The 18984-nt window shown below is 43.9% G+C and overlaps 1 protein-coding gene and 1 long non-coding RNA gene across 3 annotated transcripts in view; one reads left to right on the top strand and one right to left on the bottom strand.

The window, feature by feature from the left end:
• Positions 1 to 53: 53 nt before the first annotated feature.
• LOC102686747 (slit homolog 1 protein) overlaps positions 54 to 18984 on the bottom strand; it is a 152307-nt gene continuing 133376 nt past the window's right edge. The window contains exons 26-37 of one of the 2 annotated variants that reach the window (XM_006630917.3): positions 17266 to 17429; positions 14209 to 14333; positions 13789 to 13886; positions 13275 to 13414; positions 12838 to 12931; positions 10966 to 11103; positions 10153 to 10381; positions 9094 to 9224; positions 8407 to 8561; positions 6111 to 6399; positions 4967 to 5178; positions 54 to 4093 (exon numbers count right to left, since the gene is read on the bottom strand). In XM_006630917.3, the coding sequence (XP_006630980.2) occupies positions 3855 to 4093; positions 4967 to 5178; positions 6111 to 6399; positions 8407 to 8561; positions 9094 to 9224; positions 10153 to 10381; positions 10966 to 11103; positions 12838 to 12931; positions 13275 to 13414; positions 13789 to 13886; positions 14209 to 14333; positions 17266 to 17429 (2014 nt within the window). In that variant the 3' untranslated portion in view covers positions 54 to 3854. Of the gene's footprint in view, positions 4094 to 4966; positions 5179 to 6110; positions 6400 to 8370; positions 8562 to 9093; positions 9225 to 10152; positions 10382 to 10965; positions 11104 to 12837; positions 12932 to 13274; positions 13415 to 13788; positions 13887 to 14208; positions 14334 to 17265; positions 17430 to 18984 lie in introns of both variants that reach the window. The other variant, XM_015347701.2, reaches the window with a different exon arrangement.
• On the top strand, positions 1370 to 6981 carry LOC138238432 (uncharacterized). The gene is made up of 2 exons (XR_011189462.1): positions 1370 to 1427; positions 6086 to 6981. It is a non-coding gene; the product is annotated as an uncharacterized lncRNA (long non-coding RNA).

An 18984-nucleotide genomic window follows, 5' to 3' on the forward strand; every position in this document is an offset into this window, starting at 1 on the left:
TACGTCTGAGGCAGTCGGGAGTTGATTGGAACACAAAGACGAGAATGCCAGTATAGTAAAAGCACACAGAGTTTTAATGCATGAAAAGAGTGGAGTTTCAGTAAACATTTGTTTGAGGTGGCACTAAATACATTCAGCTTGACTGCGGTTAGCAATCATGGTTCAACAATCTTTGAGACTCACAATAAGCAACGGCAGCGCAGCTGTTGAAAACAAATGAGGACTGTTTGTTCACCTGTTCAGTAAGACAGAGACTGTGTGCACCTTTTACAATACATTTTTTTTCCAGTGCAGTCTGGAACCAATGAATGAGGCTTTCCTAAATTAAAACAAGCGATGGCAGATGAATTGAAGAAACAAGACTAAATGCAAGCAATGTATTTACCATGCAGGCTCCTCTGTCCGAGTGAATTGATTAATTCCTCTGGATTTCTTTAGGAACAAAGTAAGGATTGTGAAGCAGGGGACTCCCAAAAGGATGAGCACAGGGTCTTTTTGGTAAGAATGCTACTTGGTCATTGTCTTCCTGGATCCACTGCTGAAGACCAACTGAACAGCCGGACACAAAGACTGCACTAAGCTGTCTCCAGAGGTTTAGGGCTAAAGTACATTCAGCAACATTATTAACTGATAGAGACCATTGTTGATAAAAGCACTTTATATGATCTTATTTGCAGAGTATTAAAAACAACAACTTTACAGTGGCAGCTCAGTTGATTAATCACTACCTAGATAGTGCTTCATGTAAGTCACCTCTTGAGTAACAAACTGGAATTTAAATGGCCCATCCTATCATATACACTTTCCTTGATTCAAAATCGAGTTGTGCTATTCGACTGCTTTCCAGCACATGTCTGATATCATGCAGCCAGGTATTGTGTCATTAAGCGTCTGATTGTAATGTCTGGCAAACTAGTAGACATGCTCAGTATCAGTCTTTCAAATCTATAATTTAGCTGTAACAAAAGAAAGCTTTTCTTAAGTAAATTATACTTGAATATGCTACTACAAATGTAAAGGCACAAAAAAAATGTTTTCATAGTGAAACAGACTAAACGTACAGTATATGTCGTGTTGAACTGTTTCAGCGCAGGAAGCTTTGGAACAGAAATATGTACACGTGCGGAGCAAGTCACTTCTGAACAGCGTACTAGGGTCAATATTTGGAGCACTATGTCATGTGATTTTCACCCTTGTCACAGGTGGTGAAGAATACAGACAAAACAAATCGCCACTTGCCTAACAGAACGACCTCACGATAGGAGATGTAGTGGGCTTGTTAATGAAACAGTGCCCCTTTAACTCGTATGGTTTGATCAAGGTAATTCCTCTGGCTTCCGCTAGGTGGCACTACAATCCTGCATGCTGGAGCGGACGCCACAGCAGGTACAGGGATACTGGACCTAAAAGTGTGTGCGCCAGTGGGGGTAATTATTCAGTTTTCTCTCTACTTGTTCCTTGCGTTTTCTTTCGAATATTTTACAAAAAACAATCTAAAACCTAACTGAATTAAAATGAAAAAACTAACAGTATATTTCCACATACATAAATATATATTTATCCTTCCAGCATCTTTTTTTTTAAATTATTCTCTATATGGTACACCTCTAATGTAGTGCAGGGTTAAGCAAAAAGGGAATGCTTTCATGCTGTGGAGAGAGAAACTCGTATCTTTTCAGACTGCAGCTCCTGGCTTTGAAGGAGGAGTGTCGTATTTGAAGTTACAGTTTTCAAATTCCTGTCATTCTATCTTGTGAAAATCAGAAAATATTACGACTTATCCTGCTCTATATCAGGAATGGCTTTTAAATATAAGAATAACACGCAGACTTTTAAACAAATTAGATGTAATATTCAAATGGAAGACAATGTATACATTATTAAATGTTTTCTAGAACAATACTGCATCTTCTAGATTAAGACCCACAATTCACTACCTTGTTTTGGCCAATCACCAACCAGCTTGTTCGAGAGTGTAGAAGAGAGCGAACAAATAAAAACAGCTAGGGAACCAATCAGATGCTGGACCACCATTTCTGATAGAAGCTTCTGGAGAACACTGACTTACTCTTTAACATATAAAAATACTATACCAAAATGAAATACAAATATATATTAGAATCTGTTAGGCATTTATGTATAAAGAGAGGGCTAAAAGAGTTAGGTTACATCAGGAAACAAAATTTAACATTAAACAATGCAAAAAAATAAAAATTCAAACATAAAAACAAATATTCTGCACCTTTGTTTTGTAATAAAAAAAAGCTCTACATACATATCCACTTGTAAAATCTTCCACACATGCAATAGTTTGCACAAGTAATACTGCAGGCATAAAAAGGAGGAGGAACTAGCACTCCACCTGTTCACACTGAAAGAGGAGGGGGTGTGGTTAACTGAATTCATGCTGTTGCTAGGTGATGCTTCCTTAATAATGTGGTCACCTAGCCAACCAGGCACCTATATCAAGATGGCAGAGAATCCAGTGAGGAGGATGCTGAGATGCCAGGGGCTTCTAAAGTCACTCTGACGGCCCCTTCACCTTAAAACAAGCTGAGTGACTGCTCAAACCACAGACCATCTTGTGTTTGTGTTTACTTAGAGGAACAGTGTTATACTAAAGCCATACGGCAGATAACACGGCTTGTGTTTATGCACATGCTAGGTGGTGCTGTTCGAGTGAATATAGTAATGACGGGAAAACTTTGTTCTTCTGACTTGCACTTTCATCAAGGGGCGCTGAGCACTGCCATTGCAGGAGATCCACTATAATACCTGAGTCAGGCTGCTTTTCGATCCTAAAACACTCTGAGAGGTACTTTTGACCAATCACATCAAACACTGGGAAAAAAAAGAGAAGAAATCGCGACATCAACCTGTAGGATATTAAAGAAACAAGTGTGCCAATGAGTAACTCTCAGATTGAAGGTTTTCGTCAAGACTGCAGACTGTCTTACCCCCGCAGTTCTTGAGGGAAGTAACTGTGTTACTGGACCAGGATGGGCAAGTCATAATTGTCCCAATCTGACAGCTGTGCTTAAGCCTTAAAGCAATTGGGAGACTGTTCACTTATGTTGGCTAACCACTGGGGCTTGTCAAAACCACGAGACCTGAAATCCCGATCGACGAAGCCAATCAGAACAGCTCTGCGCTTTCAGCTTTATCCTGTACTACTCCCGCGCTCTCTCACTTAGAGTGCACTTCTGTTTGTGCCTCTGTATTTTTGGATCTGGGACTCTGTATTTAGTTTTCTGTCCATATATTCTTTTTGTATGGGGGTGTGTTTCTTCCTCACAGTGTTAATGTATGTGAGTAGGTGCAATATCATGAATTTATATCGTAAAACAGCCAGGTTTGGTCAGGTCCAGGATAGCCAGGCACAACCATTGACCTTTCCGCAGACTGAACTCTTTCCTAAGCAGTGTGTGCAGCTTACACCACCGAAACACCACCAGTCTCTTAGGACAGGCTCCTGCGCTGTGCTGCCCAGCCCATGTACCCACTCTACCACTCTGCACTGCTAATGAGCGAAAGGCTGTGTCTTGAAGGGCTGCTTTCTGGAAGCATCAATGGGATAATCTCGAGGCTTTCTAAAGCCCAAATCATGGGCTGAAGGATTTAAGGTTAGACTGTGTTGACTTGTGGGAATGATCTTTCTGAATGCAACACTTAGGAACCTTTGAAAAATGTTGCAGGAACAATGTTTTTTTGTTGTTGTTGTTTTTTTTTTTCTTTTGTCAAACACCCTCAGAAGGGAAGTAATGTCCTATTTTACAAACATTGCTGTCCATAATATATATATTTATATATATATTTCTTTATACTCTCTCTCTCCTGGGTCTGTCTGAGGTCTGCTACATGCACCCCACACAGCCGCACTTGATGGTCTTCTCTACTTCCTCGGTGAAGGAGGTGCCGTCGCTGCACTCAAAGGTGTATTTCCTGCGCTTCATCCTCTGGCTGCTGCAGCACGCGCCGCTGTCGCAGGCCCCGCTGCACTCCACCCACGACACCATCCGCGTGGTCTGGCAGATCGCGTAGCCGCGCTGCACCTGGTAGAACTCCCTCACGGGCTCTCCCCGGCACTCCGACTCTGCGGCACAACACCAAACAAGCTTGGCCATCAGCCCGAACCGTGGCGCTCCTCGCTCTCCGCCGGTTATAAAGCCTTATTTTGGGGGTTCCAGCTCCTACCACCTCTCAGTAGCCGGTCCGAGTTTAACAGGGGGAAAAAAAACCAGGATTTTCGAGGTTTCATAGCATAGTGATATTAAAACAGTTTGACATGTCGCAGTTTGAATCATAGGTCACTGCGGCTAACAGGCTGAACAAGGAACGTAGCCTTTTCAGTTTGAACAGAAAAGATTATGAGGGGATCTGATCCAGGTATTCAAAATCCTCAAGGACACCGATAAAGACACCACAGTTCATTTCTTCAGAATGAACAGTGAAACATGAACCAGAGGACACAACTGGAAACTAGACACTTAGCACTTGAAACTATTAACAGTGGCTCTGTGGCTAAGGATCTGCACCTGTGGCTGGAAGGCTGCCGTATGAATGGCCGACCCTGCGCTCTGACCCCAAGCTTCTCTCCAAGTCTGTGTGTCTCATGAAGAGCAAGCTGGGGTATGCGAAAAGACAAATTCCTAATGCAAGAAATTGTACATGGCTAATAAAGTGATCTTATCTTCTTCACACGAAGGGTTGGAGAATGGAACAAGATGTACTATGTGATACGCAGGCTTTCTTTTCAAGTTGGATGAGATCCTTGGATCAATCATCTAACCATAGATATGCTGAAGAGCCTCCTCTCGTTCCTTCTGTCCCTATGTCCAAGCCTTCTTTAGTCAACTCGCGCCTTGGCAGTACTTGGCCAAGTACTTGGCACCCCTGCTGGAGGAATTCTGGTTCACTATACAGTTCTGGTCTCCTAAGCTCACCAGTGCCCCCTGCCCCTCCTCACCTGTATCGCACAGCTCTCCGCTGTATCCACTGTCACAGTGGCAGTAGGCCTCGCCCACATCAGAGATCTGGCAGCGACCGTGTTTGCACTGTAGCCTCTTGCAGGGATTAAAGAGCTCCCCCTGCTGGTTGCACAGGGCTCCGCGATACCCCTCCTGGCAATCGCAGCGATAGGAGTCCTTGTCCAAGGGCACACACTTCCCATGGACGCACCTACACGCAGACACACATAACACAACACAAGCGTCAGTGACACGGGACAGGAATGTGGGCCTTCTGGGCAGCAGAATTGATAGCGATTTGGGATTTCAGACTATGAACCTGAGGCTTACGGGTTCAAATCCCGTGCCTAAATGCCCTGCTGCATAAATTGGTCTGTAGATCAGCATTGTACTGTGAATGGGAGTTTGTTCTCAGGCAAAATTTACTAATTTCACATACTAATTTAAAAATTATTTTTTTTACATTATTTGTAAAACATAAATATTAGGGCTCCTAATATAATAATAATATTAATATATACCTCAGAGTGTGTTTAGACCTGTAATTTTTGTCATGAATTCACTTCCTAATACATTGTTAAACAGCTATAATGCTCAAGCATACACACATCTAACATGTAGGGATACATCTTTTAATTATTGTCTATCTGGTGTCAGCTACAGTTGCAGGAGTGACATGAATTAAGGCGACATTCTTCACATTGAGGAATCTGACTAGCAGCCGTGAACTGCATCAGACACAGAGTCCCCTAATGCTCCTAATGCAACCTGACATTTTGAACTTGAGCCCAGTGGACTGAAGACGTGAAAGTTCAAAGACATTAAAGCCGGGCAATGTGTGCAGCACGAGCCAGAATTTCATCCCCCGAACCCAGACCCTTGGAAAGCTGGTGCAATCCTGCGCAGCATTCGCTTTCAATACGTCTTTCATACAAATATTAATATATGGTATTTATTCATTTTAAGATTGAGTCTAAAATTCGACCACAACATTTCCTGTACTTGATCTGCATCACATCCAATAGATTCCGTACTCAATGAATGCCATTGAGGATATATGATCCTAAAGCGCTTGCTTTAGTTCTCTGTCTTTTCCCGACATTCTCCCTCCCCTCCAGCCCGTCTCCGGCTGCCGGTCCTCACTTGCTGCCCTGGCAGGGGTTGCTGGCTGGCTGATCACAGTGGGTCCCGCTCCAGCCCGGCTGGCAGTGGCACACGGGTCCCGTGGCCCCGTCCGGCTGGCAGATGCCGTGGAGGCAGTAGATCTTGCGGCAGGGCTCACAGCCCGGCACCACCCCCGGCTTCATCTGGGTCTTGGTGAAGTCCTGCAGCTCGTTGTTGATGTAGAGGTTCTGGATGCAGCCGTGGAAGCTGGAGCCGTTGTGGATCTGCCAGAGGCGCAAGGCGGCCGAGTTGACGTCCACGGGCATCCCTGCAGCACAGACAAAGGCCGTCGTGAGCAAGGAGAGGCTGTGGGCCGCCCCAGCACCCACACAGCAAACACAGCATGAGAGTGATGGCGCCGGAGGAGGAAGTGCATTCGAAAGAGCAGTGCGCCGCAGCCAAGCTGACATGTTGGTGAGGAAGACCCCCTCTGTCTTCCCCAGGGGTCTGTTTGCAGGAACACACACCCACAGCCCGTCATATTGTTTGTGATCAATGTCTGACCTCGGTGTACAAGCCAGACAGCCACCTGCAGGACCTTACGGGATTATTTCACTGGCAGAAAAGAAAAGATCGGGACCTTTACAGTATATCCAAACATCTTTCTGTTATGACGGGTTTTATGTTAATAAAGACAACGATTCAAAAGTTCCCCGCCGTGAGCATCATGTGTGAAGGGTGTGGTTCATGTATTTGTTGGACATTAAGCTGAGCTCATAATAAAAAGTACTGGAGGAGGACAAGCTCCAGTCCTTGCCAATCGCCAGTGCTCTCGAGGAAAAATAAGGGGCTCATTTCCAAAACCAAAAAAGCTTAAAACCAAATGATCAATAAAGACCTTTCAACACAATTGGGCTTTGCCTGTGTCTTCTGACTTTTTTCAAAAACTGTGGAGCACTGCTTCTTTAAAATGTGAAAAGGATGAAAAAAGAAATAAGCAGGGAAATACTGGTAAAAAGGTTATTTGGACGTCATTCCAGAACAGAAGTGTGAATCAGACACTCACAAGCACCCTCACCTACAGTACCATTCAGACCAGTCTTGGATCCAAAAGCAGTGACACCAGAGCCTGACTTTCTTTGATGCAGTTGCAAAACTATTTGAGATCAAAGTCTGCCAATGTGATTGAGGTAAGCGCGGGTCTGATAGGGAACATTCATATTGTAGGGATTCATAGGTGCTGCAAGATTAGTTTTCATGCCTGCTTTGTTAATTGAACATGAAGGCCAGAGAGCGAAAAATTGAAAATGACCACATACTGTATTAATTAAGCTAATGCAGCATCTTCACCGAATAAATATGAAGAGCAGTTTTCATTAATGGCAAAACCTTCAGAAGCTGCTGAGGTTTGCAGTGCATATATATGTACAGTAATAAAAGGGTAAAATGATATTTCAGCTTTTTTTCCAAGTGTGCTTTGAAGTAAGCAATAACAGTTTTATCTGGTTTTTCATGTTCTGATTTATGCTGGTTTCTTAATGTACTGTACATCAAGCGTCGACAGTATGAGTAATTTTTTCTGACTTTAGATTAGACTTCCCTTTTTACCAAGGTGTAAGTCACACTAAGTCTATTTGAAATAGGGATTTTGGATCGAAATAAAGTTGGTTCGGGAAAACTTTTAACCATTCAATCTGTGGTATTAAGTGAGGTTATAGACATAACTCCCAAAAACCAGGTTTGGAAGAGATGCCCAATATTCCGTCAAACGAAATCAGGAATTTTACGGGGAATGGTAAAATAAACATTTCAGGCGCTGTTCCTCACTGGCTCTTGCGTCAAAGATTTGCTTGCAAGAATGCTCCTTCAAGATTCAGAAAATTAAAAATGACAGCTTAGACCAGTGAACTATAATGAGTTTACAAAAAAAAGACAGAAACGAACTGATAACTTCACACAAATTAGACTGTGTCTGTTAGGAGAGCTCAAACAGGATTGGGGACCCCTCAGTGATGGTCTGCCTTCTCCAGATCAATATAGACTTCAGCAGGAGCTGAAGAGCCCACAGTGCATCACTTCCTAAAAGGTTCATGCCTTAGTTAAGCTTTAGACGAGGTTGCTTCAAGCCTGACTTTCAGACCTGAGGGGATCTGCAAGCCCCTTGCAGGGCTGTGAGCAGGGCCTGCTGTGGGTGCTTGCCCACCCTAACAAACACAGTCTGGGGTCATGGCTGGTGGGGGACGGGGGTGCAGCGTGAACAGAGCGAGGGGGTGATTGACAGTAGTGTAATAAAGAGTGCCTGCGGTAGAGGGAGGTATCTGCAGAGGGCCCCTACCCCCCACATAAAGCGGAGCCTGTCCATTGAGGGGCTGCAGCTTCCCGAAACTGTCCATGGTCATGGGGACGCCTCCATCAATCGACAGGTTCACCATCTGGTCAAAGGTCACCAGCTCCACTGTGTGGAACTGGCCATCATTAATAGTCTCGGTGCTGTGGAAGGAGAAGGAGGGTAACTATTTTACGTTTTGCTCGTTAGCTAAACAACAGCAGTATTTCATAGTTTCACATGCTGTCAACTCTAAAGTGTCAGTCAAAGGTTAACAGAAGGTTAACTAAGAGAAAGGTTTGCTCTGCTGTAGAGTTGTTTTCTGACACACCACTTTTGTTGTGGAAATACTGGTATTTTATCCTTGGTTTTCCTGTACTAATGCAGTCGAGGACTGATGAAAGAACTGAAAGAAATCCTCATACTGGTTTGTGTTTATTAACCCATTGAGCTCGGCAGTTTACTCTATCAAGATGTTTGGTTTTAATTTAATTAAATCCAACATCTCATTTTCTGCTATTTTTTTTCTTTTATACTTATGTAGTGTCTGTAGAACTGAAATAAATTCTCTCTGTGGAACGGACAGAGTAATCTCTTATTTGAAGATATTTTATTAATTATTGGCAGATGTGACAATAATTTAAAAATGTGCCTGGTGGTTATCAGAAGCAGGCAGCTGCTGTGTGTTGAACTAACCTGTAGATGGCGTGGCTAGGCTGGCTGCCCGGGTCATAGCTAACCCTGACATGCCCCTGGTAGAGTTCCACAGCAATGTGGTCGTTGTCACCATTATACAGAAGGATCCCATTGTCCTCCGCAGTGGACACCTAGTGAAGAGACAGGGAGAGAACATAGCTTTAGAAGGAGAGCAACTCAGAACATGAGATGATGATAAGAAAAGAAGATAAGACTTGAATTCTCTCTGCCTCTGTGGCCTGCCCCAGTAATTTGATCTGTGCTTTGATAAATGCTTTAAAAAAGCATTCTTTAGTATTGGTGCAAGATTAACTTTTATCAAAACTTGTTCCAGCTACATCACTGTGGTGTGTTCACCAAACCCAACTAGACACAACTACTCAGCTCATCCAATACTGATTTCCTTTCACAGTTCAGGGACCTCAGTCAATTTGCCTCCAGATGAGACTGAAAGCATTACATTCCATCTGTTCTCAGAATTAATTTCCTTAAGCCCTGGATTTTGTTGCCTATATACAAAATGTCACATTAGGTAACATTAAATTCTTCCAACGTTGATACGTTTTGTGGTTCCTTTGAAAAAAACGTGTATTTATTAACCAAGATGTCATTATATGGAATCTGTTTTGACTAGTCCCAACAATAAATGCTAGGGAAATGTGACTGGAATTTTCTCTACTGGTGGGCTCAAGCATTTTACATTTTACATATTACCGCATTGAGCTCTGCAGTTTACACCATCAAGATGTGTGGTTTTAATTTATCAATCACCTCATTTCTGCAATTTATTTTTTCTGTTATACTTGCGTAGTGTCTGTAGAATTGTGCAAATACTGTAAGTGCTCATTACAGGAACGGCAACAAATGTTGCTGTAGAGTGTAACTTTGATTTCCTGTTCACTGCATACTATTTCATCCATATCTTTTTAATGCACTGTAGTGCCTCCATACCCTTTCATTCTCTGTTAAAATACTGACAAAATTACCTCCAAATTCTGAAGGAAGGCAAGGAGCCTGAGAACAGTGTGCGCTCTGGCAGCTGTCAGGTTTTCAGGTTACCTGCAGAGTGATGTTGGCCTGAGGCCAGTTCTTCAGGTCGCTGAGCTGCAGGTAGGAGTCTCTGTCCACGAAGTTGACGCTCACAAGCTTTTCACAGCGCAGGCCCCTGAAGCCTGGCAAGCACTGGCACAGTGCCCTGCCCCCACGTTCCACGCAGGGGGCGCCATTCTGGCACTCAGTCAGGTCACAGAGGGAGTGGGGCGCAGGGGGCACCTCACACAGCTGTCCACTGCAATGAGGAGGGGGGTGTCTCTCAGTCCAAGAAGCATCAATTAATCTGCAACTGCTCTGTTTCATAACACTTTATTGAGTTCTCATGAAAGTTCGGGAGGGATGAAGGCAGCCGAACTAATTAAGTCCAGCTGGCGCAACTCGCACCTAATCGCCTCAGATCCCCTATATACCACACGTCATCCTCTCCTCTTCCTCGCTCATTTTCACATCCCTCCTCCACCCCATGTCCACGTTTGCAGCTAACCCTTGGTCACCTTCATCAAGCATGGGGTCCTGGACTTCCCTATGGCCGGGAGGTTGGACTTTAGCAAAGCCGGTTAAGCCAAAGTTTTGACTAAATCTAATAAACGGTTCTGCTGTCACACAAACTTCGGCTGCTGTCATTCCTCGCAAAGTTTCTTTATTTAAAATTAACTGTACAGTTGTAAAGAATTCATTGATACGAAGATCTCCTTTTTCCAGAAGAGCTGTTTATTTTTGTGCTTGGGCAAATGCGTGCCATTTGGAAGTCAGGCATTACAGACGGGCACTGTGGATGCCCCGGTCCGAATGCGATGGGCTGTCGGTCGGGCAGCTCACCTGTAGCCCACAGGACACGCGCAGGAGTATCCGTTCGGCTCGTCCACACAGAGGGCGCCGTTCTGGCAGTGGTGCTGGGCGCAGTCGTCGTGGTCCACGCTGCAGTCGTCTCCCACAAAGCCAGGGGCGCAAGCACACCTGTCACACAGGGGCAAGCGCTGAGCAGGGCAGCGGATTGGGGCCGGGAAAGAGGCAGAGAGCACTGTCGCCATTCCCCATGGCTTTAGAGTTGGTAACGCCATAAGATTTATCCATGCAGGCAGTTTTACTAGTCTGATACTTCTTATTTCTGAAAGTACATGTATCTAAGAAAAGATCACTTTATTAGCCATATACAATTTCATTGTAGTAGGAATTTGTCTTTTCGCATACCCCAGATTCCTCTCCATGAGACACTGAAACACAGACAGGGAGAGAAGCTTGGGGTCTGAGCGCAAGGTCAGCCATTTATACGGCGCCCCTGGAGCAGCTGGGGTTAAGAGCCTTGTTCAGGGGACGAACGGTGTAGGATTCCTCTGCCGGCGGCGGGATACAAACCAGCAACCTTCCAGCCACAGGCACAGATCTTTAGCCACAGAGCAACTACTGTACATGACCACTACTGTGTATGTATTCTAGTGTGATAAAATAGCTACTAGTCACAGCACTCATGTGGCAGTTAACTGCAGGGACAGAAGGCTATAGCCAGTCAAGCGTGAAGGAGTGGTCAGGACTCTGGACTGATAATGGGAAGGCTGTGGGCCTAAACCCTAAGTGAACACACTTTTGTTATACTCATTCACTCAGTTTGCTTCAGCAAAATGTCCTTTTGTCATGAAAGTAAATGACTTTAGATAGTTTGCACAAGCGATTGGATTATTTTTTCTCTGTGTTTTGAATGAGTCCCCCTGCTTGTCTTTAAGGAGGTTTCATTAACGTCTGGGTGGGTTAGAAACTTCAGAGTTTGAATCTGTTAGGAATACAAATAGAGCAAAATGTCTAAGTGTTTGTTTTGTTTTGAGGCTTTGTGCCTGATTTTGTTTCTGGTTGTGCAAACATAAGTATGCAAACTGCGGGAAAACACCGGTGAGGACTGCTGTGGCTTCTTCACACAGGGCCATGTTTGTTCACTTTGCCTAACAGGGTGTTTACCTGCTGAGCTGGGCCATCTTTCTTGTAAGAAAAGGTCCTGTGTTTTTATATATGGAGCCCAGCATAAAAACCAAAAGGAATGAATAATTATTAGCAGTTGCCACCACACAGCTCTTAAGTCCTGGGCTGAATTCTGGACTGAGGCCCCTTCTGCGTGGAGTTTGTTCCCACTGTGGGTTTTCTCAGGATGTTCAGATTCCCCCCGCTCTCCAAAATCATGATGGCAATGTTAACTGGGGTCTTTAAAGTGTTCCTTTGAGTGTGTATGTATTAGTACACTATGTGTGCATGCACGTGTATGTCTGTGGCTTGGATTTCAGGAGGTTTCATTAATAGTTAATGTTCGGAAGTAATTATGTCATTAATTATTTTGAAGAAAGAATTGTCAACTCATTATTTTACTTCAAGGCATATCTGTTAGTTTAGCAAAACTGTCTAAAACACACGTGTGGAGTCTCCACACTGTTAGATTTGGGAGCAAACACATTCCTTCAATTTGAGGACCTCTTGGGCACTCTCTGCAAAGCTCCAGGGGCCTCCAATGTAAGCTGAGAAAACATATTTCTCTGGAGATTCATCCTTCACAAATATTTTACAGTTCACATGGGGGTGTTCACTGATTCTGCACAGCCTGAGATTAAGTGGGAAACAGTGTGTCAGACCTGGTCAGTCACCTGCCCCATAATTTATCGCCTGCTACAGGCAAGTAGTATTTCTTCCATGCCGGTGGGGTATACTCACTTGGGCCCGCTGGCAGTGATGAGGCAGGTGGCCTGGTTCTGACAGGGGTTGCGGCCCGGGGAGCAGACATCCTCCATCTCCTCACACAGCTCTCCTGCACAGGATGGGGGAGAGAGAGAGAGATACAGTCAGCCGGGGCAGAGCAGGACCTGGTCTTGTACTGCGAGGATATTCAAGCTTCTCTTCAATCCCTCTCCCACAAGTCCAGTAGAGGTTTAAAAGGTGTCACATTTGTCTGTGCCTTCAAATTTCAGTGGAGCCTGTCTGTTTGAAGAATAAAACATATGGCCGGGTGGGCTTGTTCCTATGAAGTGAGATATGGGCAGTGCTTACCTGCACAGTGAGATATTTGTGCAGTGTCAGGGTGCAGGGTTTATGCAATGAAGTCGAGCATATGTGCAGGGAGTGTCAAGTTTTACGTAGCATCCACTGTGTACCTGTGTAGAAGGGAGGACACAGGCAGGTGTAATTATTGACTCCGTCCACGCAGGTGGCGCCATTCTCACAGTCGTTGTCCTCACAGTTGTCCCCGTTCACCTCACAGGTGGGTCCCTCAAAGCCCAGGGGGCAGAAGCAGCTGAGGGAGAGGGTGTGCGAGTTACCTTTGAGAACACAATCCATAGGGTGCCCTCAGCCCCCACCCCCCTCCCCAAAAAGAACAGAATGGAGAGTTTTGCCATGCTGCAATCAATGCTGCCACAATGGCCTCCAAACAGGGCAACTGAATGAACTAACACACACGTACGAGCACAACTACAAATGGCAGAGATCATCGATTGGCAGAAAATCCTTTTCTTGTTTCATAAATGTTTTCTTATATCATTCAAAGCGTTTGCACACAATGGAGGTTCTGTCCCGTCATGCTTTGTGAAATCTGAATTTGCGGGACACATGTTTTTCTCATTTCTCTCTCTGCACCTGTTCCGTCCCATACTCCCTGCACACTCTCACCTGAATTCCCCACTCTCCCCTGGCTGGATATGGCAGGTGGCTCCATTGGCGCAGGGGTTACTGACACAGGCGTTGAGAGCTGTCTCACAGTTCTTGCCCTGGAGCACAGTGGACACAGCAGATAATGAGCTGAGTTAAACTCTGTGAAACCTCTGCGATTGTCAGTGCTCTCTCCCTGTTGAAGGACTGCATTATGGTGAAGCATGCAATTCTTGGTGTGGATTTTACTTATTTCCAATAATCAAGGTACAGTAGTGTTGTTTGATAGTAAGAAACGAATAATTCACAGCACAACAATGTGCAAAGCAGCATTGAACACACACCCCCTGCCATGGAGAAACCAGTTTCCCTCTTGTGTGACTGAAGTCTCATATGACAGAGGCTGATGGGAGCTGGCAGTGCTCAACAGGCGCTGCTTACCTTGAATCCCTGGGCACAGGTGCACTTGTAGATGTCCACTGGGTCACTCTGACAGCTTCCCTGATTCTGACACGGGCTCGACAGGCAAGGGTTGCACTTGGCCAGAATTGCTGGGTCAACAGGACCTGGATTGTTAACAGAAATAAGAGACACATCCAGAGTGAATGGAAATACAACCGAGAACGGAGCCGGAAGGCTTATCACACATTTACCTGTCCAGCAGGTGCTGAACAAGATGATCTGACTTTTAATGAATCATCACAGAAGATTGATTTCTTATATGCTACAGACACAGGAAGTACAGAATTTTCCCCACACAGGTGATCACAAAGCAAGAAGGAATCTGCATTCTGGAATTCTGATATTTAGAAATCTAGATGAAATACAATATAAAACTCACAAAACACAGAACAACACAGAACAGCTTCTCATGCTAAAGGAAAAAGGAGACTGTAGCAGTCTGGCTTATGGAGAGAGTGTAATATCAGTGGCCTTCCCACTAGAGGCCTTTCAGTATATGGCCTCTAGCACCTGTAAATAGTATAAGTGGGTTGTAATTAGGTAATTACAGTGGATTATTGGCAGTGGTTAGTTTACAGATTCTAACCTAGGGGTACTTATGGTGTGGTTAGTATAAATAGGGTTGCCAAGTATTGATAGTTGGGTTTCGGTAGAGACCTGGGGAGGCTGCTTGAGAATCCTTTTGCTGTAAGACCTTCAATTCAGCCTACTGCCAGTGAGTTTTCATGTGCTCAGCCAGCAGCTGCCTGCAGCTGACAGTTTTGCACACTAACAAAACATACTAGCAAAGCAAACTCCAGCCACTCTTCTTTCCAAAAGACAATTTTCTGCAAAGAAATGCAAACAACTGTGATTTAAGGAGACGTCCAGGCCAAAGCTAGATAGATTTCTTGGCCGCAGTTAGATGTGTGAACAAAAGACGTCATGCCTGAGGGCTGATAGTAACTTGGAAGTCTTCACTGACAAGCAGCCGCGGAGGGCTCCACAGAACGATCACAGCTGTCACACCCAAAGGCACAGGAGACTGCCGAAACATATGTAGTCAAATACTGGCTCCACCCTGGGAGCATCTGTCCCAGACAGGCTCGGGAGTGAACCTAGGATGGAGCAGGATTGCGTATGTTCCATGTGCTGGTTGAAAAAGGATTTGCTGGCGTGCCAGGATTCCAGAAGAAGGGAAAAATCCCAGCCTTCATCCCCATCAAGACTAGAATCCAAAGTGCCTGAATTTTAAAGGGTACGTAGATAAAGGGTCGGGACATTTGTTAGAGGACATTATTCTAAACACAGCTGTTAGAATGCCAACGTTTAGCACTGTGGCTGAGTACTGGACCAAAGTAACATCAATGTAAGATGAAAATCCGCTACACGCTTAGAACGATCACTTCCCAATGTGTGCTGACCAGTCGAGAGAAAGTCTCATGGCTTGCGGCTTGTCATCCAGTGTGGGTTAATTGCCTCAGCGCCTTTTTTTACGCCCTTCCCAAAAGATTGGGAAGGATATCCCCTGCTCTAGGGGTACAGTACAGATTTAGCACAGGACATTGTTCTTCCATTTAAAGTGTCACTTGATACATGGAGGTTTTAAATATCAAACAAAGGAGTGATCAGTTGTAACTCCTGTTATGCTGTTTGTTATTAATTGTCCCTATGGACAATCTGCGTAAGGCGAGACTTCAAGAGAATACAGAGATAGAATGTATCAACTGAGGAGTTTAGTGAATACTAATAGATATTTAATCTAACATTTGGAAACACGAACACCTCAATGTTGCAATGTGGCGACTGAATGTTGTGTTCTTGCTCTTTTTTATGATTTTGTTTAAAAAGATAAAGTCATTTAATAATTAGTCTTGGTTTTCTATTACTGGGATTATTGTCAGTTTAGGATGATTCAATTGTACATATGATTGTCTCCTTTTGATAATGAAAATTAATTCATGATGGATTTCTAGTGCTAATGCAAATCTCTCCAATCCCTTTATGGTCTTACGCTAGACTGAAAGCGATGATGGATTGTTAATTAGTAGTTGCATTTTTCTGTATTTGGCATCTGATCATTCACAGGCCCACGATCCCATCTGTGAATTTTCAAAACTGGTCCACAAATATTCTCCCTAGAGAGGATCTGCATGAGTTTGAAACCACCCTGAGCAGTGACCATTGCCCTCATCTGTATGCAGTTCTGTCATTCCAAAGTATTTCAGTAGCCTTGAGATTACAGGTGGGAACAGCACAGGGCTGTCAAAACTTGTTATTTTTTTTCTTTTTGACATAAGTAGTTTAGAGTTAGTTTTTCTGTGCATATAGTGTTATAATTCTGGCAAAAAATACATTATATTTTTTGGTTAAAGAAGTTAAGTACATTTTTATAAGAATCAGACTTTATTTTCTGGTTATTGAGATTATTATTGAGATTGGCCACAAGATTCTAATGATCAATGCATGTGGATATGTGGTATAATTAAGTTCAACGTGAGCAAAACTGTGATTGCACCGGACGTCAGACTTAGGAATTCAATACAAGAAGTGTTTTAATGCACCAACAGAAGCAGTGTGATACAGTCACGTATCCCTCTCATCTTTCTCTTACTGAGAATCAGTTCTCTACCAATCATCCACCCATTTTCTAATTTGCTTATCCAGTAGGAGTTTATGGGAAGGCAAAGGGTCCAAGGCCGGATATGCGCCGGATGGGACACCAGTCCATCGGAGGGCACACACAGACACATACATAAACACACTCACACCAGGGCCAATGTTACCACAAGCCAATTAACCTACCAGTATGTCTTTGGACTGTGGGAGGAAACTGGAGCACCTGGACGAAACCCACACAAACAAGAGGAGAACATAGAAACTCCACTCAGATCGCACCTCAGATGTGGAGTTGAACCTGGGAACCCAGTGATGTGAGGCAGCAATGCTAACCACTACACCACCATGCCAGCCTCTGGGCCACTACAGAGAAAATGAGCTCCCCTTTCGAAGGAGTTCAGCGGCTGACGTCTGCAGAGGTGGAATGTTCTCTCTTACCCTGGCACTCGAACTTCTTGGCTGGCGTGGTCAGCAGCAGCTTGCCCTCCATGGCCAGCGGGCCGGCACAGCGGGCGATGCCAGGTTCCTTATAGCCAGTCTTGACCCAGTCGGACAGCCAGCGCAGCCGGCAGTCACAGTACAGGGGATTGGCTCCAATCGCCCTGCATCACACACAGACTCCTTCTGTCAGTGTCCCACAGTCTGGAGAGAGCCTGGAGAGCTGTCTGAGAGGGCCCTGTGTTCTGCTTCAAAGCATTTCACACCACTTCTGGCTTGTATGCACAGTACTATCAGATGTCTCACAGCCTGTACAGCTACTCACACTAACACACACGTTAATCCTAGCAACTGCAATAATACTGCATGAGAAACAGCACTGTTCATAAAAATGTCTCCGTATTTAAACCCATCAGCTGAAATAAAAAAACATGAGCAAAATCCAGGATACACACTGTAAAATAACATATACAAAATGTCAAATGCATTGAACAGCCAGTAACCTCCTCACAAAATAAAGATAAAAAACTGTTGTCTAAAAATACATTTGATAAATGGGAGTTTGTTTTAGAATGACACGTTCTGTGTCACTCACAGTTTTGAGGATGCCACTCTACAGCTCTGGAGCAGCTGTGTGAACTTTCTTATTTGGGAAAATGCTTGTCTTGAAACATTGAATTATTACTACGGTATATACAGTATGTCATTTGAGTTGCTAAGTAATACACAGTCTAAGGTGACTCTTAAGTTCCAAGTGAGTTCTTTGAAGAGTAACCCTGCAATCATTGACATTTTCACATTTGGTTTTAAGAGGTGAAGGATAAAAAATGTTTTGGAATCACTCCCTCCGAATTTTCACTACCGACTCCCAGTCTGTGGTATTGGACAGCTACCAGCAGGTGGAGCTCTGAACTTATTGTTCAACCACATGCACTCACATCCTGCATCTCAGGGGCCTGCCACAGAGAGATTCCTTCTTAAATTGTGTAATAAAGGAAACGTTGAAGTAATAATTTAATTCAAGAGCCATAGTTTAGATAACATGGTAAAAAATCTCAGTAAGACCTCAGTAGAGGTTATTAAATTCTCTATGTTCTGGTCCCCTAAAAATTGTGTAATCATATTTTCCCATATTATGAAAGCACACGATCATTTAAAAGCAATGAGAATGTTCCTTTAAGTCTAAATTCAATTAAATACTATCAATTAAAGTGATTTACTGTGTATTCCTTTATACCAAGCAAGTACAGAAGACATTGCTAGAACAATATTACGTACTAGATGGGATTTGAACCCATGACCCACCAACCAAGTGCTTGGAACCATAACCAGTGCTGTCTACTGATACATTGCTGTCTGAAGCACAACCTTATAATAATAAGGTTATTATACAACAAATGTAGTAATGCCTCTCATGTATATAAAGAATAATTCTGCACAACGCAAGTAGTTATTGAATTTTGCATTTCAACCCTTTAGTCTCAACATACGACTTACAACAGAATTCCAGTGTCTGAAAATACAGATTGACAGCATTGCTGACTGGACTGTGCTCTGTAAGATATACCTCCATGCCCCCATTACCCTTTTATATATTCCTGTCCTCATTTACCATCTTCACCCTTTACAGCCCTGCTCCTCTGAGTCAGTCCTCTTCCATTACTTAGAAGACTAGCTCATCTTTCACATGAATCCAATAAATGACATCTGCAGACATGA

The sequence above is a fragment of the Lepisosteus oculatus genome, chromosome 4 (assembly GCF_040954835.1).
Source record: "Lepisosteus oculatus isolate fLepOcu1 chromosome 4, fLepOcu1.hap2, whole genome shotgun sequence".
Taxonomy (NCBI): domain Eukaryota; kingdom Metazoa; phylum Chordata; class Actinopteri; order Semionotiformes; family Lepisosteidae; genus Lepisosteus; species Lepisosteus oculatus.